A 23,595-nucleotide genomic window follows, 5' to 3' on the forward strand; every position below is an offset into this window, starting at 1 on the left:
TAAATAACTAGATACTTGTGCAAATGAGGCAAGATTCTTCTGTTCACAACGCCAGCCTCAATGCATTCACCAGTTGGGTCTAGAGTTTCGATTCCTTCCTCACAAATGAAAGCTGTCAGCTGATATCAGCCAGCTGACATGATCATGAACAAATTGAGTTGTTAACGAACCGATGCCTCGTAACACAGTTTAATTTGCTATTAAAACATTTTAATAGGCAATGACGCTCACAAATAGCTCAAAAAAAGCACATGTTTGATGCTTAAATTAGGTAAATTATGTTGTCATCTGCTGTACATGCTTGACATGAAATATGTAAAGCATTCAATTAATTGAAAACTGTATCAATCTCTCATGTTACATTTATGTTGCCAAGAAAACCTTAGTATGTTGCAGTAGATAACTACTTTTATTTACATCGAAACCTTTAACGTTTAAAAAAAAATGTTCAGTGCTTCACAGGAACCTTATAGAGCAACTTCAAAAAGCAAATCACATAAGGCAATATCAAGGCAGATTGCCAGAAGCTTGGTCCAAGAGATAGATTTTTAAAGGAGTCTTAAAGGAAGGAAGGAAGGAAGGAAGAGGTAGAAAAGCACAGAGTTTCAGGATAGAATTCCAGAGCTTAAGTTCTTAGCAGCTGAAAATTTATGAGCCACTGGTAGAGCAAGTAAAATCAGACGCTCAAAGGGCCAGAATTAGTTGAGAGTACTATCTTACACAGTCGGAAATCACATGACACCAGGTTATAATCGAAAAGGTTTTCTTGAAAACACAAGCTTTCAGAGCCTCCCCCCTTCTTCAGTCGTTAGTGAGAGAAGTGGACTCAGACACACAATTTAGGAGGAAAAGATCAAAGGGCCACTCCACTGATGTGGATGTACTCAGCAAACCCGAGATGCTGTTAAATCTTTAATCAGTCAGAAAGCTTTATTTCATTAATATCTATATGTAAAATCCTCGAATTCCTTTCAAGTCACTGTCCTGAGAGAACTACAGGTTTTATCAATTTAAAGTAGAGATGACATTTAAATCAGACAATGCATGTTAAGTGTGAAGCCTTGTTTAGAATGTGCGCTTTGGTCTGGAGTCAGGCTGGTTTTATTTCTAAAAAGTAGGAATTTATAGAACTCCACATTGACTAACAGTTTATAAATTGTGCACTTTTTGAAGAAAACAGAATATATCTGCAAATACAAATTCACCCCATTGATTCACAACTGAGAGAGTGAGCGTGCATGAGCAGGTGAGTGCACAAGGGGGGGGACGAGTGAGCGGGGGCAGACATGCATAATTCAGAGAGAGAGAGTGTGTGCGAGAGTGAGCACAAGAGAGACTATGTGAATGTGCATGCTTGTGTGTGTGTGTGTGTGTGTGTGTGTGTGTGTGTGTGTGTGTGTGTGTGTGTGTGTGAATGTGCATGCTTCTGTGTGAGAGCGAGAGCACGCATATACCATAGTGGGGTCCCCCATAGCGCAACATTAACCCAAGATCCCTGTTGAAGCCGTCCTCATGGGTTCTGAAGTTAGCTATCAGCCTCTGCTCGGTGGCCCTGCAATGTTGTGTATCCTGAAGTCTGCCTTGGAGGACATTTACCCAAAGGTCCGAGGCTGAATGTCCCTGACTGCTGAAGCATTCTCCCGCTGGGAAGGAACATTCCTGTTTGGTGATTACTACGCAGTGTTCATTCATTTGTGGTTGCAGCATCTACATGGTTTTGCCAAAGTACCATGCCTTGGGGCATCCTTGCCTGCAGCGTATGAGATAGACAACATTGGCCAAGTCACGTGAGTATCTACTGTGCACATGGTGAGTGGTGTTCCCACGTGTGATGGTAGTGCCCATATCGAAGATCTTGTCGAGGGTGTAGAGGATACCACGACAGGGTTGTACAGGGCTGTGGTCGACACTGTTCTGGAGGCTGGGTAGTTTGCTGCAAAAATAGTCTGTTTAAGGTTTGGTGGTTGTCTGAGGGCAAGAAGTGGATGCATGGGGAAGATCTTGGCAAGGTGCTCATTATCATCGATGATGTATCGAAGGCTGCAAAGAACATGGCATAGTTTTGCCTCCATGGAAAGTGCTGGATGCTGAAGGGTATCCAATCAGACATACCCCGTGATAACAAAGTGTGAAGCTGGATGAACACAGCAGGCCAAGCAGCATCTCAGGAGCACAAAAGCTGACGTTTCGGGCCTAGCCCCTTCATCAGAGCTCTCTGATGAAGGGTCTAGGCCCAAAACGTCAGCTTTTGTGCTCCTGAGATGCTGCTTGGCCTGCTGCGTTCATCCAGCTTCACACTTTGTTATCTTGGATTCTCCAGCATCTGCAGTTCCCATTATCTCAGACATACCCCGTGACTGTCTTCTGTGGAGGTCATTACAGGTTTTCACTGTGACACGTCAGAACTGGTGATCGATGAGTTCAGCATTGTATCAGGTTTCCATGAGGGCGTCCTTCAATACCTTCAGGTGTCCATCTCACTCCTCCTCATCCAAACAGATCTGTATATGCGTAGGGCTTTTCTGTAAGGGAGATATGTTTAGGGTGGAAGCTACATAAGTGCAGCATTGAGAGGTTATCCGTGGGCTTGCGGTAGAGTGAGGTACTGAGGTGTCTGTCCCTAATGGAAATGCATGTGTCCAAGAATGAGACTGATTCTAAATAGTAGTCCATGATAAGTCTGATGGTGGGATGAAACTTGTTGATAACACTATGTAGCTGTTTCAGTGATTCTTCGCCACGAGTTCAAAGGAAAAAAATGTCGTCAGTGCATCTAGTGTACAGCATTGGTCTTTCTTCCTCTTTTGTGACACGTGCACTCGCTCTCACACACAAATCTGTAGGGTGTCTTTGTATTTGCAGATGCGTTCTATTTTGCTCAAAAAGCAAACAATTTAGAGACAATGTGGTGTTTTGTAAATTCCTACTTTAGAAATAAAACAAATCTGACTCCAAATAAAGAACAAGCTGATTCTAAACAAATCCTTACACCTAACATGCACTGTCTAACCAAAAAGTTCACCTCTTCTTTAGACTGATAAAACTTTTAGTTCTCTCAGGACTTCAAAAGGAATTTGAGGATTTATAGGTATATTAACCAATTAAAACCTTTAACGGATTAAATATTTAACAGCATCTTGGGTTTGTTTAGTACATTCTCATCATTGGTGTGACTCTTTGAAGTTCTGTGTCTGATCCTACCTCTCTCACGAACACCTGAAGGAGCAGTGAGGCTCTGAAAGTGTGTGTTTTCAAATAAACTGTTGGACTATAACCTGGTACTGTGTGATTTCTGACCTTGTCCACCCCAGTCCAACACCAGCACATCCACATCACGGCTGTCCTACAAGGTTAATAAGAGTTTCTGGAAATTACAGATAGGGGAGGGGTAAGGTCTTGAAGGATTCGGTCACACTAACAGCTGTACCACCCACTTACATCTCACTCAATCCCTCCCTTGTTCTCATTCCAGAAAAAACGTCCCATATAAGGACACAAAGAGCAAGGAGGGTTGGCGGGGTGCCTGACAATTGGCTGCTCACTCCCTACAAGGAAGGAGCCTTGACTTTGACTGCCCCAAGTGACCATGTGGTAGAGACCACCATTGACTTACTGTGCTCAGACCCCCAACTGAAGGGTGATTCCCTTGATGTGACTGAGCAATCCTCCCGTGGAATTAGACGCAAATCACCATTTGAGCGATGCATATGTAACGTGTTTGCCATGTCAGCTGCTGACACATGAACGAAGTGCCACAAAGATATAGCATGGTGCTGTACTGCTACATAGATAAGCTGCAGAGCTGGGCTGAGAGGTGGCAAATGGAGTTTAATGCAGACAAGTGTGAGGTGATGCACTTTGGTAGGAGTAACCGGAAGGCAAAGTACTGGGCTAATGGTAAGATTCTTAGTATGTAGATGAGCAGAGAGATCTCGGTGTCCATGTACACAGATCCTTAAAAGTTGCCACCCAGGTTGACAGGGCTGTTAAGAAGGCATACAGTGTTTTAGCATTTATTAATAGAGGGATCGAGTTCCGGAACCAACAGGTTATGCTGCAGCTGTACAAAACTCTGGTGCGGCCGCACTTGGAGTATTGTGTACAGTTCTGGTCGCTGCATTATAAGGAGGATGTGGAAGCTTTGCAAAGGGCGCAGAGGAGATTTACTAGGATGTTGCCTGGTATGGAGGGAAGGTCTTACGAGGAAAGGCTGAGGGACTTGAGGCTGTTTTCGTTAGAGAGAAGGAGGTTGAGAGGTGACTTAATTGAAACATATAAAATAATCAGAGGGTTAGATAGGGTGGATAGGGAGAGCCTTTTTCCTAGGATGGTGATGGCGAGCACGAGGGGGCATATCTTTAAATTGAGGGGTGAAAGATATAGGACAGATGTCAGAGGTAGTTTCTTCATTGAGCATAGTAAGGGAATGGAACGCTTTGCCTGCAACAGTAGTAGATTCATCAACTTTAGGTACATTTAAGTTGTCATTGGATGAGCATATGGACGTACATGCAAGGTGTAGGTTAGATGGGCTTCAGATTGGTATGACAGGTCGGCACAACATTGAGGGCCGAAGGGCCTGTACTGTCCTGTAATGTTCTATGTTCTATGTCCGCCTCTTGGCTAATAACTACTGACGATTACGAGGACCTGCTTGGTTTTGTGCCTGTGTTGCAAGGCGAGACAAGGCAATGCCAAAAAATGCTTCGAGCATCCAAACAGATGAGAGGTGAGTGGACACTAGGAGAGCAGGGGACCAGAGCAGAGTTGCAGCCTGGTCCAGTGAGCTGGGTGCTTGTCCAAACATACTGTTCTTACATCAGGACCTCTCATTGCAGTGCTGATACACTCAGATTGCAGCACTGAAATGCAGAAGTACTCTAAGTGGTATGGAGATAGGTCATGATGGCACGGAAATGAACAGTGGCTGTCTACAGCCACTACTCATGGCATGTGCCCTGAGATATTGGTTCCAACTGTCCAAGATGGAGGTCTGGAAGAGAAAGTGGCAAGCTTGAGTTGCCAGATATCTGCTCTGATTCTTACATGTAGTTGCTATTCAGCATGTAGTAAAATAGGAACCTGCCTATTAATGAGGCTTGATTCAGTGCTCATTAAAGGGGATAATTCCCATTAGTAAACACCTCATCACACCCTCATGAGAATCTCAACTCGACACCCAGAACTCTGTTAGAAAATGCATCTTGTTGCCCCTAGATCAAAGCTGGCCTTCTCATGCTATTCTCTCAGATATTTCACCATAACCTACATCATTCAGGGCTCTTTGTTTATTACATATTGCCTATCAATACTGTTTTTACATATTTTGTCATGAAAAAATAAACTAATAAATGATTCAGCATTACGCGTCAAAAACAAAATACAGTTATTAGCAGAGATAATGGGAACTGCAGATGCTGGAGATTCCAAGATAATAAAATGTGAGGCTGGATGAACACAGCAGGCCAAGCAGCATCTCAGGAGCACAAAAGCTGACGTTTCGGGCCTTGACCCTTCATCAGAGAGGGGGATGGGGGGAGGGAACTGGAATAAATAGGGAGAGAGGGGGAGGCGGACCGAAGATGGAGAGTAAAGAAGATAGGTGGAGAGGGTGTAGGTGGGGAGGTAGGGAGGGGATAGGTCAGTCCAGGGAAGACGGACAGGTCAAGGAGGTGGGATGAGGTTAGTAGGTAGCTGGGGGTGCGGCTTGGGGTGGGAGGAAGGGGTGGGTGAGAGGAAGAACCGGTTAGGGAGGCAGAGACAGGTTGGACTGGTTTTGGGATGCAGTGGGTGGGGGGGGAAGAGCTGGGCTGGTTGTGTGGTGCAGTGGGGGGAGGGGATGAACTGGGCTGGTTTAGGGATGCAGTAGGGGAAGGGGAGATTTTGAAACTGGTGAAGTCCACATTGATACCATACGGCTGCAGGGTTCCCAGGCGGAATATGAGTTGCTGTTCCTGCAACCTTCGGGTGGCATCATTGTGGCAGTGCAGGAGGCCCATGATGGACATGTCATCAAGAGAATGGGAGGGTTAGCAGTTATCTTTGAAGAATGCACATTTCGTGTCCACAGAGTGTTTAAAAATTCCAGTAACATCCTGCAGCATCTCAAGGAAGAGTTCCATAATTTGGGATGAGGTTAGAGTATAATATTTGTTCCCAGTGTGATTAAAAATAAATAATGCTTGTAAAATTCTTTTGACCTCTGCAAACAACTAGTTGTGTATATACACCTATCTGGTATTCAATATAAATATTTTTAAGCACAGTTACTTAAGTCGTCAAGGTCCTGGGCCAGGGCCAATAACATTTCTTGCAGCAACAGCAGATCTAAGTTGAAGACAAAGTAGTGACTACAAATATGTATCCAGTCAGACTAAAGCCAGAAAGTAGAAAGAGTTCAGCAAAGACGTAAAGTTACTAATAGGATCAGTAGGATTACTATTACATCATCTAGTGACAACCATTAGTAGACATACATATTCTGTAACTTACCTGAACAGCAGCCTATGATTAGCATTTAAGAAAAAGGGGGATAAAAAGAAAACACATTACTATTGTGCAAGTAAACGTTTACTAAGCATGGGCACATTGAACAGAACAAGTGTTGAGAACCATTTGAACTGTATACTATTTCAGTCAGTTTTTGTCCAGTGTGTGCAGGAGGGCTTCCTGACACAGTATGTAGATAGACCAACAAGGGGCGAAGCCACATTAGATTTGGTACTGGGTAATGAGCCTGGCCAGGTGTTAGATTTGGAAGTAGGTGAGTACTTTGGTGATCGCGATCACAATTCTGTTATGTTTACTTTAGTGATGGAAAGGGATAGGTGTATACCACTGGGCAAGAGTTACAGCTGGGGGAAAGGCAATTACAATGAGATTAGGCAAGATTTAGGGAGCATAGGATGGGGAAGGAAACTGCAGGAGATGGGCACATTAGAAATGTGGAGCTTATTCAAGGAAAAGATCCTGTGTGTCCTAGATAAGTACGTACCTGTCAGGCAGGGAGGAAGCTGTAGAGCACGGGAGCCGTGGCTTACAAAGGAGGTGGAATCTCTGGTCAAGAGGAAAGCGGCGGCTTATGTTAGGATGAGATGTGAAGGCATACAGTGTTTTAGCATTTATTAATAGAGGGATTGAGTTCCGGAACCAACAGGTTATGCTGCAGCTGTACAAAACTCAGGTGCGGCCGTACTTGGAGTATTGTGTACAGTTCTGGTCACTGCATTATAAGAAGGATGTGGAAGCTTTGCAAAGGGTGCAGAGGAGATTTACTAGGATGTTGCCTGGTATGGAAGGAAGGTCTTACGAGGAAAGGCTGAGGGACTTGAGGCTGTTTTCATTAGAGAGAAGGTGGTTGGGGTGACTTAATTGAAACATATAAAATAATCAGAGGGTTAGATAGGGTGGATAGGGAGAGCCTTTTTCCTAGGATGGTGATGGCGAGCACGAGGGATCATAGCTTTAAATTGAGGGGTGAAAGATATCGGACAGATGTCAGAGGTAGTTTCTTTACTCAGAGAGTAGTAAGGGAATGGAACACTTTGCCTGCAACGGTAGTAGATTCGCCAACTTTAGGTACATTTACGTAGTCATTGGATAAGCATATGGACGTACATGGAATAGTGTAGGTTAGATGGGCTTCAGATCGGTCTGACAGGTCGGCACAACATAGAGGGCCGAAGGGCCTGTACTGTGCTGTAATGTTCTATGTTCTATGTGACGCAAATTATATGTAATATACGGAAGTTAGAGGCAGTATAATGGCAAACAGCAAGATTCCAAAAGGAGGTTCAAAATGAGGAAACTGTTATGCAGAGGAAAAATCTAAGCATTCTTTGTAAACCATAACAATTTTGTAAGGCAAGTCTAAGACTCAGAATCCAAAAAAGGATTCTAAGTACCTTTCATATCCAGGTCATGATTTTCCAATAGAAAGGGATACCTCTTGAGATGGCTGTATGGGCAGATGTAAATATATTATAGCCCTAGCTGCAGCAAGAAAGTAGGTGTAGTGTTTACTATAGGAATTTCTAGATATGGAGCATAAAAACCTACAACGGCTCTTGCATGTGGCCAAAATCAGGGTTGACTAAGAAGAGTTAGATCTCTTCTGAACAACTTTCAGTCTGTTATTAAGTCAATGGTTAGGCTCAGTCATAGCATTTTGCCTACATAATCAGATGAATACAACAAGGGCTATGAGCCCCAAAAACAGCCTGAAGATTTGTGTTCCAGAACTAGCCAAAACTCACCAGGCCCTCCCTGTACAGTTGTAATACTCGGATCTACTCAACCAAATGAAACATTGTTCAGCTATATCGAATTCGCCAAAAGCATAACATGAGTGTTACTGCCCTACTCTCAAATCATCAGAGATGAAAGACGTCACCAACTGCGTTTTAAAACAAAACTCAACTGTAAACCAAGCATCAAAAGTCAGCTTAGTTCCCAGCAGGGACCACTTGATTCCAGATCTCATTAACACCTCAATCATCGAGGGCCGAAGGGGCTGTTCTGCGCTGTATTGTTCTAAATTCAATAATAAGATGTGGTTTCTGAATTATAATCTATATGGTTGGAGGCAAGAAGAAGGGAGGGAACAGTGGCCATCTCGGGTATTTATTACAGACCTCCAAATAGTGGAGAAGTAGACGAGTGCATTTGTTTGCAGATTATTTTAACCTGAAGGCCAAATGGAGTTGCGATAGTTGGTGATTTGAATTACCCTGGGTAGACTGGGAAAAAAAATACAGAGTCTGGGTCACTGAAGGAAATAAATTTCTACAAATGCGTGCAGGAGAACTTTTTGGAACAGTACATTTCTAGGGATGGAGGAGATATGCTGGATCTGGTCCTGGGGAAAAGGTAGGCCAAAAAAAAAGACAGTGAGGGTGCATTTGGCAAATATCAACCATAAGGTTCAACATTAAATTGGAAAAGGATAAAAATCAGTAAAGAAATCAGACCCCAGACTGCAAAAGGGCAGATGTGGGGGATCTAAAAGTTGTACTGCAGCAGGTTGATTGGGAATGCATTTTGGTGGATGAAAAATGGGAGACTTTCAAAACAGAGATGAAGAAGGTCCAAGCTAGGTACATATCCATTAGAAATGAACTGAAGGATAGAGTGGAGCTTATGAGGAACATGCAGGTTAAGCTGCTCACTGAAGCAAAGGGTATGACAGAAGAGTACTTTGCTTCTGTCTTTACCAAATTTGAAAATGGTGACAATAGCCAGATTGCCGAGCAGGGCAGAGAGAGGCAGAGACCACAGAGCTATGAACAGACATTTTTCAGGGGTGTTATTACTTAAGAAAAGGGGCAATGAATTAACCAGGAAAGTACAGACCTGTCAGCTTATCAACAGATGGAGGCCATAATACAGAATAAGATAAAAGTACATCGAGGAAAATAAGTTAATATTAGACATTAAACATGGTTTATCAAACATGCTGTTGACAATATAATTGAGTTCTTTGACCAGGAGACACACGCAGCAAAGGAGGGTTGTACTGTTTAAGACTTTCAGAAAACATTTAATACCATAATGCCATATGGCAGGTTGGTTAGCAAATTAGAAATGTTCGCAATTGAAGGATTCTTGACAGCATAGATTAGAAGTTGGTTAAAAGATAGGAAACAGAGGGTAGATATAAACATTTCGTAGCCTGCAGTAGAGTTGAAAATGGCATTCCCCTGGGATCAGAATTGTCCCCTACCCTTTCAGAGTCATATGAACAATTTGGACATGGACATTGAGGGCAAAATCTCTAACTTTGTGAATGGTACTAAGCCTAGGGAGAAAAGTGAAATGTGAGGATGATGCTGAGTGACATAAGATGGACATTGACAAGTTGATCAAAGGGGCAGGGACCTGGCAGAAGAATTTCACTGTAGGGAAGAGGTAATGCAGTTTGACAGAATAAACAGAGACAATTCGGGTTCAACGGTTCAACTTTGCATGGAGTACAGGAGCAGATAGACTGGGGGTTCACATACATAAATCTCTGAAGGTGGCCAGGTAAGGTGGAACAGTTGTTAAGAAGGTTTATACAGTCCTTATAAATAGAGACATAATGTATTAAAGCAAGAAATCATGCTACACTTCTAAAATTGGCATTATTCTAGTAATGAGGAATTTTAGATATAAGGGAACATTAGAGAAACTGGGCTCACTGTCTTTGAAGCAGACTAGATTAAGGGGTAATCTTCCTGAGATATTCAAAATTATGAACAATTCTGACTGGGTAAAGAAGAGTATTCTGTTTCCATTAGTTGATATGTCAGTCACTAGGGAGGGCACCATTCCAAGATTGTCAGCAAGACCTAACAGTGAGATGAGGAGAAATTTCTTTACTTAGGAGAGCTGTTAGGATTTGGAATGCACTGCACATCACAGTGTAGGAGGTAGACTCCATACAAGGTTTCGAGAGAGTGCTGGATTTAGATTTTAAAAGTGATGAATTTCGAGGGCCACGGAGATAGGCCTGGAGAATGGAAATAGCTGGCTAGCTTTTCTAGAGCAGGTATAAACATGTCAGGTCAAATAACTTCCTGCTGTAATGTAAATTTTGATGATTCCATAAGGTGACCTGTTACCTTAGTTGGCTGGACAGCTGGTTTGTGATGCAGTGATGCTAACAGCATAGGTTCAATTTCTGCACTGGCAAAGGTTACTGTGAAGGACTCTCCTTTTCAACCTCTCCCCTCACCTGAGGCATGGCAACTGTCAGGTTAAACCAGAGAGTTGTCTATCTAACAACGTAAAGCCCTACAGTCCAAGTATAACTACGGTGATTTTGCCTTTTACCTTTACAACCTTAATCCAAACATTAATAAAAGAAAAATTGAATTTTAGAGAAGTCTTTAGAGTGACTCCCCTAGGTATAAAAGCAGTAATGTGTTACACCCTGGTGAAATAAGAGTAATTGAGAATCAAGAGGACACTTCTCAACCAGCTACCATATACCACAGCTCACTGGGGTAATGCACTGACAAATTCAATCCCACTATCCCCAGAGATATACCATGAGTGTGAAAAAGGTTTAATCATACTATCCAAAGTCCCCAATTTACCTGACCGATGTACTAAGGGTAAAAGATCGAATTTAAAAGGTTGCTGTACTGAATAGGAAAATAATTGTTTATTACAAACAAGCGTTGATTTAACCAAATACAAGTAGGAAATTGCAGTTGTTTTATAGCTCTACAATTTATTCCTTGAATATCAAGGAAAAATGCAAAGAGGAAACAAATCCACAGCATCACCACAGTGCACAGGATTTGTTGAGTTGCTTTCTTTCTCTTCCTTTTAATTCCTTTTTAGCTCTTTGCTACTGACACAAAGTTGTTTGCACAGCTTGTTATAAGCTCTCTTTCATTCACTGGTTAAGAATTCATCTTTTCACTATTTTCAAAAGAATTTTATTCCTCCTACTAGAGGAGGTTTACAGAGAATAGGATGTAGAAGACAGCTAGCTATTATTGAAGCTATCACCTCCACACAAGTGAGGCACACCAGATGAGAAGTAATATTTTGATGCACTCTCTTTCAGGCTACATAATTCTCTACTGCACTGTCTCCACACAAACCATGATCGCCAAGACAGGAGGCAATCAGAACACTGCTATCATGCAGTTTTTCTTTAGTTCTGAACCAGCCTTGTGGTGCCTGATTCAATTCTTGCTGCTCCAGGAAAATGCAACATTTACACAGAACTCAAAGTGCTCCAGTACACACTTTAAAAACCACAGTCATACCTCTGCAGAGTCTCCTTAGTTTGAAGCACTACCTTTCTTGTGCACATGGTCAAAACATAAATTTAAAAAAGGTGTCTTTATATGTATTGTGACTGCAAGAGCAGGCCAGAAGCTAGGTATTTTGTACCAAGGGGCCTACCTCCTCAAGTTTTCCCACTATCAAAGCACAAGTCAGGAGTGTTACGGAATTCCTTGCATTTGCCTGAATGAGTGCAGGTTTAATAACTCAAGACACCATTCAAAATAAAGGAACTCTCTTGATCAGCACCCGACTTTCTTCATCTTTGACATTCGCTCTCCATCCAACAGTTGGACATGCTGCTGTTGTGTACACAATCTAGAAGATGCACTAGAATAAACCAGCAAGGGTTTCCTCCTAAATCCAGGGCATCTGCTCTTGAAAATGATAAAGGCAACAAGGACAGCCATGCCTCAGGGTGTCTCCAAGTAATACTCCATTGTAACTTGCAGACTTGGACACTATTCTTTTCCTTCATCATTATTGGGTCAAAATCCTGGAAATCCCTCCCGAACAGTGGCAACTCTGATAGTAGGCTTCACAGCTCTTGAGAAAGATAACAAACTCATCAACTTCTACATTACAAAGGGACAAACACCACAAAAATCATTCTTCACCAAGAAGCTAAAAGTAATCAGAGACAGTAGGAACTGCAGATACTGGAGAATCTGAGATAACAAGGTGTAGAACTGGTTGAACACAGCAGGCCAAGCAGCATCAGAGGAGCAGGAAGGCTGACGTTTCGGGCCTAGACCCTTCTTCAGAAATACTTGAACCTCAAGTGCACCATCTATACTTTCAACATTAAATGTTTTCATTCCTATGTGAACCGTCTTTGTAAACTCCACCGCTGAGGTGTCTAATTCAGCACCACTGTGCTAAATTAAGAGAAGTTTTGTACTCCTGGCATGTACTAACATGGAAACTCATGTGGGGCTGTCGGTGTTGGACTGGGGTAGACAAAGTCAGAAGTCATTCAACACCAGGTTACAGTCCCAACAGGTTTATATGAAATCAAAAAGCTTTCCAAGCACAGCTCCTTCATCAGGTGAAGTCACTTATTAGAATTAATTGTTTCAGATTGTTCATTTCATTCAAAGTGCTGGAGAAATTTAGCAGGTGTGGTACCATCTGTGGAGTATATGTTTCAAGGCCACTGGCCCTTCGTCAGAACTTAGGTTCAGTTAGAAAACTAACTGAAACAAAACAGAGTCCTGAAAATGAATGGATAAAGTGGTACTTCTTCAACCATTGGCTAGATATTTCATGCCTCATGTATTTTTGGGCTGGGAGATTTGGTAGGGGGTTGGGGGTGGGGAGGGTTGGGGAAGAAGAGTTGTCAGTTGTTATCTGGCTGGTGCATTCTCCATGGCAATGGCTACCAGAATCACAATGCACTTGCCAACCAAACAGTTCTATTCTCATGCAGGAAAAAGTTGTTCCCCTCTATATTAGTACTTTTGCAGATTTACAGATTTTTAATCAGTAAGGACATCAAGGGTCATGGGGAAAAGGCAGAAAAGTGAACTTGAGGTTTATCAGATCGGCCATGATCTCATTGAACGGTGGCTTAAATATGATGGGCTGAATGACCTACTTCTACTCCTACGTCCCAGGATCTAATGGTCCAAAAGAACGCAGGAGACAATGCTTTAACAATTCAGCAACGTCAAAAAAGCTCGACTGAAGGAATCAGAGTGAAATCCAGTCTTGGTACAGAAAATAAAATCAACTTGCTTCTACATGTCTATGCAAAGACCTTATCAACCAAAGTAATATTCCTTTGCAAACAGAGTCTGAACATCCTTTAGTGCCACACAAGACCATCCTAAATCTTTCCAAACTGACTGCAGTTCTGTTGAAAGGTTATCAACCTGGAAGGCTAATCCGATTTTTCTTTCCAAGGATGTTGCCAGACCTGCTAAATATTTACAGTATGTTCCATTTTTATTCTGGTCTTCTTGGTTTGACTATTTAATAAAGCAACACCAGAGGCCTAGAATTGTAGAACTCAAATACAATATTAAAAAAATGATTTCAGTATTTAAGTAGACTACAGCATGTCATGGGTGGGAAAAGCAGGATGCAGCAGCTAAATAAAAATTAAAAGGTGGCCAGCACCTCACATAGGAGCTTTCTGAATTCAAACCAACTTAGTGGAAATTTGATCCCTGAAATATTGCAACAGTTGATAAACCAAATTAGGGTACAATAGACTTAATCTTAAATATTGTCCAGTTATTTTATGTCAATGTCATTTTAGTTTTAAATTCTCATATTTGGTCCAACTGGGTATCACCTTACCATTACATATTTTGATTACTGTGAAACTTTATAGTTTTCTACAACTTTCAGAGAAAGATATGCATTTGGCCTTTGTTGGGCCATCATAGCTATGTGGACCAAAGGGCCTGTATCCTTGTTGCAAAACTCAATGAGTGTCTAACCAAAAAATGTTTCTCCAATAAAAAATGCTTAATTAAGTAAACTGTGATACATTTTTGGTGACTATCCATTTCAAAAAAATTAAACTCACAATAGTCAGAGAAGCAAAACAAAAATCTAAAAAATTCCCAAGTAACAGCCCAGCCGATGGCTTTATTTAGTTTAGTGTTTCTTTTTGGGATAGTACAATTAGAGCAATTGCTTTTAGTGAAGGCTTTTAATTGATCATTGTAACACTGATTTACAGGCAGTGGGGTGCAATAATATATAATACTGTAAGGCATTTAAATTGTATTTACACTGTCAGGTGAGGTGGGATGTTTATGTTAGGTAAAATTCACATCTGTCCACATACCTTTTGTTGAATAGTGGAATGTTTTTGTTCCATGTCTCTCTTCTCTTTAGCTGCATCCACAACTAATTGATCCAGCTGTTGAAACAGAATATTAAATCACTTCTTAAATTCAAAATTTCTAGGTTGTGAATCTCAACTAGTTACCTGCACATAAATATCCCTCCTCATTTTAGAAACAAATGAATAAAATAACATAAAAAGAATGACAGGTCTCTTAAAAGAATAAAGATAAGTTAATGCTACCTGATCACGTCATTATGTCTATGTTTACAATAATGAAACTAACAAAATCCTAACAAATCAATTTCTTCAGTCCTACTTACACTTTGAAAAACAGATTCAGCATCTTCCAATCATGATGCAATTAAGTTTCTCTATCTTATAATTTGTCCTCTACAACATTAAGGAAGCATTGCAGCAAGGATGGAAATTTTCAGCATCCATTTGGATAGCTTCTGCTGAGGTCTTGTTGGTAGTTATCAAAACAAACAACTTGCACTGATCCACATGGTATCTTAAATTCAGAATGATCGTATAGTTCTAAAAGAATATCTGTTTGTGGCATCAGACCAGTAAGAATCACTGTACATATAATGTAAGCACTGGCAAAGGTTGCAGTGCTCAATCATTGTTGCCTGCATCAGCAGCTATGAATGCCTGATAGGGCAAACCAGTGGCACAGGCTCTGATGCCCAGTGGTACTGCACCAATTAGACAGAAGCAGTCAAAGATAAATGTTCAAATTTTCCAACTGCATTTCTTGTCTAAAGGCAACAACAGAAAACCACCTTGCTGACTAGGTAATATTTTGTACATGGGTTATTTATAAAGCAACCATAAAAAAACTAATCATTGTATACTTTACATATGGAATGCAACTTGCAAAAAAAAACCTGAAAATGTTACTCCAAATTCTTTCCCAAGAAATATTTCTGTGAAGCAAGCAAATTTAATCCTGCTAGCTCCTATGCCCTCACTCTTTTCTGGTCCCTAAATACAGCTACCTGAAACCTACGGCCACTCTAGTCTGAAACTACCTGAATTCATCTGATCTCAGAAGGTAAGCAGACTCAGGCCTGGTTAGTACTTGGATGGGAGACCATCCAGGAATACTGGATACAGTGGCCTTTGTATTTGTCAAGGTAAGGTTTGATCAGGGATAGTCAACGTGGCTTTGCGCATGGGAAATTGTGTCTCACTAACTTGAATTTTTGAAGAGGATTGATGAGGGCAGAGTGGTGGAAGTGATTGGTATGGACTTCAGTAAGATGTACGACAAAGTTCCTCATGGTAAGGTAGTTAGCAAGGTTACAGCACATAGAATACAGGGGGAACTAGCCATTTGGAACTGACTCAAAAGGTGGAAGACAGAGGGTGGTGGTGCAGGGTTGCTCTTCAGACTGCAGGCCTGTGACCAGCAATGTGCTACAATGATCGGTGCTAAGTCCACTGCTTTTTGTCATTTATAGAAATGATCTGAATGCGAATATAGGTGATATGGTTAGTCATTTTGTAGATGACACCAAATTGGAAGCATACGGAACTGTGCAGAAGGTTACCTCAGAGTACAACAGAATTTTGATCAGATGGGCCGAGGAATGGCGGATGGATTTTAATTTAGATAAATGAGAGGTGTTGCATTTTGCAAAGACAAATCACGGAAGGACTTATACACTGAATAAAAATGGTCCTGGAGAATGTTGCCGAACAAAAGAGACCTTGGAGTGCAAATTAATATTTCCTTGAAAGTGGAGTCATAGGTAAATTGGATAGCAAAGACAATGTTTGGTATGCTTGTCTTTATTGGTCAGTGTATTGAGTAAAGGAGTTGTGAGGTAATGCTGCAGCTGTACAGGACATTGGTGAGGCCCTTTTTGGAATACTGCATTCAATTCTGGTCTCCCTGCTATAGGAAGGATGTCGTAAAACTTGAAAAGGTTCAGAAAAGATTTACAATTATGTTGCCAGGGTTGGAGGGCTTGAGCTACTGGAAGAGGCTGAATAGGCTGGGACTATTTTCCCCTGGAGGGTCAGAGGCTAGGAGTGACCTTACAGAGGTCTATGAAATCATGAGAGGCATGGACAGGGTGAATAGCCACAGTCTTTTCCCCAGGATAGGGGAATCCAAAACTAGCGGGTATAGGTTTAAGTTGAGTGGAGAAAGATTTAAAGGGACCCACGGGACAAGTTTTTCACGCAGAGGATGGTGTGTGTCTGGAATGAGCTGCCAGAGGAAGTCGTGAAGATTGGTACAAAAGCAACATTGAAAAAGGTATTTGGATGGGTGTATGAACAGGAAAGGTTTATGAGAGAGAAATGGACCAAATGCTGGCAAATGAGAACAGGTTAATTTAGAATATCTGGTCAGCATGGACGAGTTGAACTGAAGGACTTGTTTCTGTGCTGTACAACCATCAAGAATGCAGATGATAATGTATTAAACCTGAACGGGAAGGCAACAACTAAATTCAATACAACTACAAGATTTAACAGAGCACATGAGCAGAAACCAGTGAAAAACTCTTCTGCTTACCCTGTCAGCGATGAAATCAGTAGTTTATTTTTTAGGGGCAGTAGTATTGGAGTGAGGGTGTGGATGGAGATTCTGTTGTTGTTCAAATTATTTTACACAGACAAAATAGCTACAAAACCGGTATTAAGGTGAGTAATTGTGGTAAATCTGATATCAAAACAAGTCAATATACTGCTCCAAATGATTTCTTCAATATGTTGCAATTCTACGTATTCATTTTGGAAATTTTATGAACACGCAGAGGAAATGAATTTCAGCATCACAGTACAACGGGAGGCTACTTTTAAAGAGAAATATACACTGCAAGTTACTATGATATTTTGGGAGGTAAACGATTCCAGAAGCACGATTTAAAAAGTGTGAACACCACTGCACTATCCAAGCCAAGAGTTATCCCTTCAAAACAACCAAAACAAATAATTTTCTTAATTAAAGCAAAACACTGTAAATACCAAAAACCTGAAATGAATACAAAGTGCTGAAAATACCTAGGTCTGGCTGCATCTGAGTAAGGAGTTTAAATTTTGAGCTGAATCAATCAGTCTCTTTTGCGAGATCTGCTGAGCATTGCCAGCAATTCCTCGTTTTCTCTCATTTACTTGGTGGCTGGTTGTTACCCTTTGCTGTGCATAAATAGTCTATCATGTGTGTTCTCAAAGCAAAAATGGCTGTCTTTGACAAGTAATTTATTGGTTGTGATGTACTTTGCAATGTCCTCTGCTCATGAAAGACACTGTACAAATATTTGTTTTGTACTCATCAAATGAATGATTATCTTGGTCTACAAAAGTAGTTAGCATCATTTCAAATTCAGTGCCTCACTCATCTAAAACTAAAACTAAATCAGGAGATTTAAGAGCCGTAAAAATTTTAACGAACAAAAACCAAATTCAAAACATTAATCCCTTTCCTTTCAAGCAGATTGTTTAATTAGGATATATGCAATAATTATTGATCATTTTAGCCTAAAGTATTACGTTCTCAAACAAAGCTAAACCCAGTTTTCCTAAAATGCAAAGAGCTAGTCAGCAAGAAGGGACTAATATAATATCTGCTAAATTGATGTACTAGCCTTCGTAATTTAGGATTTCAACTTAATCTATTATTTATGTATCCCTATCAACAGGCACAAAGAAAATAGTCTTTACAGCATTAATGGCTGGCTTCAAAACAATATACAAAATAAAGATGCGTTTCAACTTTTGAATCTACCTACTTCCAACCAAGACTGAACAACTGAATAATCCTGAAAACAGAGTTAATTTGTATTTCAGTGAAGAACAGGCAAATTGATCTAAAAGCTCAAATAATGAACATTTAATTAAAAATGCATCTCTAAGTAATTTTACAAATGATGTCAAATGTGCTTTTGGAAAGTTTGTGAAGTTAGCATTTCCCAGCTACAACTTGAATGTTGTGTTTGAAATGGCTCTACTGCTTCTGAAATTTGAGATTTAAAAAGGTGCCCAATTTACGTGGCAAAAACACATATTGTTTTTTATTTAGTAGGCCATTGTTGCCCTAGATTTTTCACCATTTGGTTTTGAACTACATTTCTTCCTTCTCCTCAAATCTAAGCTCTGAATTCTTCAGTGTCTCTTTATAGCCATTGTCTCTTAACCGGGTACAAACCTTCTGCATATTACTTACGTAGCACCTGGTCACATTCTTTACATTAAATATATCACAAAATCAAACCAATATTTTCTCAAAATTAAGTATTCAAAGTCTCTGTCAAAAAAAGTAACTTCAATAAACTTTCAGATAAAATTCTAGCAAATGACATGATAATTCTGCACACACTAAAAGCATAGGATGCTGTTCACCTCTCAAACAGGGTATCCAAAATGAAAAAAAAAAGTATTTCAAAATTTTTAACAATTTCACTCTAAAACTCTGGAACTCCCTCCCGACAGCAGTTTAATAAGGTAGTTCACCACCACCACCTTCTCAAAAGCAATTAGGGATGGGCAATAAACACTGCAGAGAGTCAGGGACTCCCACATCCCACAAAAGAATAAATAAATTCTAAAAATCCTTAAGATTATTTTACACTTTTGAAGTCTTACCTGGGCTCCCAGCTCCTTCATGTAAGGCTCCAGTTCCATAAAAAGATCATATCCCTGATGAAAGAATGTGAGATGGGCATACATAAAGGATAACATCTGAAAACGAAAAGTTAAAAAATAATTAACTACTGACATTGTTATCTCGTACAACAAATTGAGAACAGCTTAGGAATTAATTGCACAATGAAAATTAAACGCACACAAATTTTGTTTCAAGATATTTAAAGCTATGAAAATGAACAATTGGCAATTTTAAGATCACAACGTGATATTTTGAAAAATTAAAAACATACACTTCCATGTGTGAAAATGTTACAAATGTCACCAGCATAATGTCACTGCAGTGTCAAGCTTAATCTATTAATGCCATGCAGCCTTCACTCGGATATTCTGTTTGGTCAATACTCTATTAGAAGAGAGGTATTAAGCAGTGAAAACAGCAGAAAAGGTGAGAAGAAAGAGTGAAGATTATGCTTCCCTCACGGCAGAGTTGAGGAAGAGAGATGGGAGAGATAAGATGCAAGGCATTTCCCTTGTGCCTCCCAGATCTGTCCAGTGCACAATCTTCAGAAATGGATTGTGTTTGGAGTTTTAAGTAACTGATGTTTCACATTGCAAAAGAATTATTACCATATTATCTGCATGTATATGAAACACAGACAAGTAGTACACCTTTCAAAAAAAACTTAGACCAAATTCCATTCCCAGCACACTTTACCAAGCCATAGCCTGTTTTCATAATATATTTCCCGCAAAAGTGTACGCTTCCTCATCTTTCATCAAAAGCAATATTTGGTTTAAATGTTCATTTAATAATTCAGAGTTGACTAAACATATTTTGTCACAATGACTGTAATCAGACTTTGAAGCATGTTCAGCATTTCTTTTTATGTTGTCCAGACTCAAAATACATTACAACTATTCAGATATTGAGATATCGTTCATCAGTTTGCTAATTACAGGAGGTTTGTAAAATTTGGGAATAGTCAATGCATTATCAGCTCTTTAATATTTGCTTTTACATTTAAAAGGTCAAATTTTACATGACCTTCGCTCTGCTTTACAGTCTATAAACGTAAAATGCAACAAGTCTTGGCATTTCTGCACTGCCATAAATAAAGGAAGGAAAGATATTTTACTTTCATTCCAGGGCATCCTTCCAACAAAAGTACCCATCAGAGTGTGGCACAATTGATCAATAGGGTCTCTATCATTCAAAGACATCAAATTTGAAAGATACCTTCAGAGGTATTCCAAGTACAATATGCTTCTGAGAGTGAAAAAAAAGCATGGTAGTGCTTTCTCATACCCTATTACCTACCAGCACTCAAGAAAAGGACCCTACACAAATGCTTAAAATGTTTAATATACATACGCCTAGCACAGTGGGGGGTAACTTCTGGCAACAACCTTCAAATTAAACTTTACACATGGCAATCCTCAGAGCTTTCCAGGGTATTTCTTGATAAAGTATAGCTGTATGTTTGCACACTGAAATACACGATGGGCTGTGGTAAAGCTGTTCAAGTGTTGCAGCATGCCATTGTTATGCATGTGGCACTTCTGTGGTTCTCTACAAAAGCACAAAGCAGTAAACAAATTGGAGGTGGTCACAGTACATGGAGCACAAGTTACTTGAGGAGACAAATTGTGACAATCTAGAAAACAAGAAGGGAGCCAGACAGGAAGAAGGCAGAAACTTCAAGTCATGAGCAAGTATCAGTCTCAAGCTCAAAAGCTCAGTAGAAAAGTCTGAAGCATATGGATCCTAGCCTTTGAGGGAGCTGAGCAACGATGAGCAGTTGGTTAGCTTTTCTTTTTATAATTATTGTCACGTAATGTGAGTAGTTTAATTCTTGAGAATTTGGTGCTACTGAAAGGTCAAATTCACACAATGCACATATTTAAGTAAAAACCATCAAATCATCACATCTCCTATTGAGTAGAAATTGAGATATGGGCTGTTACAGTACATCCTAAAATTTGCAAAGCAAGTTTAAGAGGGGAGGCATTAGATTGAAAGGAAAAAAAGCAATTTCCAGTATGTCAGAGATAATGCTGTGTGGAACTCTTCTTTATTCATTCACAGGATGAGGGCATCGCTGGCCAGGCCAGCATTAACAACAGAAAATTATAGAAATACTCAGCCCAGGACGGTGCCAAGGCGGGAGATAGAATTGACAGCTATTAAATACAGTATGTGAAGGATGGAAGACCATTTGACTGGAAATAACAGCTTATCTGAGCTGTTGTTAACTGAAGTGGGCTGGCAACATAAAGAGAGGGAAGGAGCCAAGAATGGAGAAGAGGTAGAGTTGGGTGATGTAACAGTACATAAAGCTCCACATGTACTATTTCAGATGATATCATTAGGGCAATACAAGTTTTGTTCCCTTTATTCTTCCATGGGATATAGACATTCGAAGTTTTCATCCATATATTTCTTTTTAAATGTTGTACAAGTTTCCAGCCTCCACTACTTTCCCAGGTAGCATTCCAAATTCTGGAAAGCCAGTATTTATTGCCCATCTCTAAATGCCCTTGAACTCACCGATTATTAGAACAATTTAAATGGCAGTGAAGAGTCAATTACATTGCTCTCGATCTGGAGTCACATGTGGGTCAAACAAGGTAAAGATGGCAGAGTTTCTTCCCAAAAAGAAATTAGTGAACAATATACATTTTTACAACGATCAATTATAATTTCACAGTCACTATTACTGAAACATTTTCTGCAAATCCAGAATTATTAACTGAACTTAAATCCTGCCAGCTACCATGGTGGAATTTGGAGCCATGCCCCAGAGTATTAGCCTGGATCTATGGAGTACCAGTCCAGTGACATTAACGTGACACCATCATCACGGAATAAGAAATGCGAGACAATGGAGGCTAATTCTGTGGGTGGATTTCAGAGGTATGGGTAATGAGACCAAAGAGAATCCAGTTGAGAAGAGTGTCAGACAGCACAGTCTTACTTTCCTGATGACGGACAAGCTTTTCAAGGAGGATTATTTGCTTACCTATGCCAAATGCTGCATAGAGGTAGTCAAGGATTAGGCAGAATTCAGGCACCATGGTCTGTCATAGAAAGGTGCAATACTAATCAGGACCACTTCATTGTTGTAGCAAGGGCAGAAACCTTAGTACAAAAATCCAGACATGGGGAGGGTGGGTCACAGAAAAGTTGGGATTGGAAAAGACAATAAGTTGACACAGGATGCTAAACTGTAAGGACAGCAGAGTCAAGAAGTTACAGACAGGGTGTGAATGGCTAAAAAGGAAGTTGAACTTGATTTAAACCAACCTCATTTAAACAACAGAACAAAATGTGACAGGAGATTAAATAGTTCACAATATCAGTGGATATGGGGCTAAAAAGGGGCACTGGGAATAGTTCATTAGGTGGATCTGATGGACAGGATAAACTGAGGAAAATTAGGGAAGGGTACAGGTGCGTGGCTAGGGCCAAGTATAGGACAACGGGTGGGGAAGGAGGCAGAAGTCAAGGAGGATGCAGAACTAATTGAACCTAACTTTTATATTGAAATCCATATCTTGGACAAGATAAAGACCTTGCACAGAAGATAATAGCTGGGAACGAAGGGGTAAAAATGTCAAGAGTTATCTTTGCATTACAGGAGAATCCAGGAGAATGAGAAGACTTAGTCAAAGGCAACAAGGCCCACTAGCACTTTGTGTTGTCTAGAAATGCCAGACAGTAAATAACAAAAGCAAATGTATACCTAATATGATCATGTTCGGGGCCTTGAACTTAATTATGTGAAAATAGGAATGGTGCAACATGAATGTGCGAGACTAAGGGACTTAAGTGGGTAAAGAGCATCAAATATAGAAATGAGGGCGTGATTGAACTATTCAGAAATGAAAACCTAAAGTCAACGTAGTTGAAAGTTTGAATATTTTTAAACTGTGTTAGAACTTGTCTCCCAAGATCAAACGCAGAAGGAACTGAAGTTAGAACGGTTAAATGGAATGTGACTGGTGAAACATGCAAGGGACTGATCAAAGATGACCTTGTCTTATGACTGACACAACAGGAATAGACACTGCATTAGGCAAGGTTGAGTTGTACACATAATGATGCTCATAAGGGAGAGATTAAGGAGCTCAGTGAGCTAAAGAGGTGACAAGGCTTGAATTCAGACTTAAATCACAGTTTGAGAAATCACTCATGCTTCATTATTTCCTTCGCTCAGTCTCTGCATGAAGGTTACCTCAAAAACTCAAGGAGAATCTTGGTTGGATGACAAAGGACATGGAGAGGTGAGAGAGGCGAATGAAATATGGTGTTCAAAAGGAGCAGAACGTACCAAAATAACTGAGAGGAATGACAGAGGAAAGAGGGGTGGTGATGGTCTAGCGGGATTATTGCTAGGCTATTATTCTGC

At 40.4% G+C, this 23,595-nt stretch overlaps 1 protein-coding gene and 1 pseudogene across 6 annotated transcripts in view; one reads left to right on the top strand and one right to left on the bottom strand.

Moving 5' to 3' along the window:
* Positions 1-23,595, bottom strand: part of LOC125457614 (arf-GAP with coiled-coil, ANK repeat and PH domain-containing protein 2-like) — a 155,466-nt gene that overhangs the window by 43,026 nt on the left and 88,845 nt on the right. For all 6 annotated transcript variants that reach the window (XR_009446667.1, XM_048542090.2, XM_048542088.2 and 3 more), the window contains exons 8-9: positions 19,184-19,279; positions 14,582-14,656 (exon numbers count right to left, since the gene is read on the bottom strand). Coding sequence is in view for 5 of the 6 variants with exons in the window: in XM_048542090.2 (XP_048398047.1) it covers positions 14,582-14,656; positions 19,184-19,279 (171 nt within the window). In the remaining variant the exon portion in view is untranslated. The remainder of the gene's footprint in view (positions 1-14,581; positions 14,657-19,183; positions 19,280-23,595) is intronic.
* LOC125458047 (5S ribosomal RNA) lies at positions 15,591-15,709 on the top strand (annotated as a pseudogene).

Source organism: Stegostoma tigrinum, chromosome 14 (assembly GCF_030684315.1).
Source record: "Stegostoma tigrinum isolate sSteTig4 chromosome 14, sSteTig4.hap1, whole genome shotgun sequence".
Taxonomy (NCBI): Eukaryota; Metazoa; Chordata; class Chondrichthyes; order Orectolobiformes; family Stegostomatidae; genus Stegostoma; species Stegostoma tigrinum.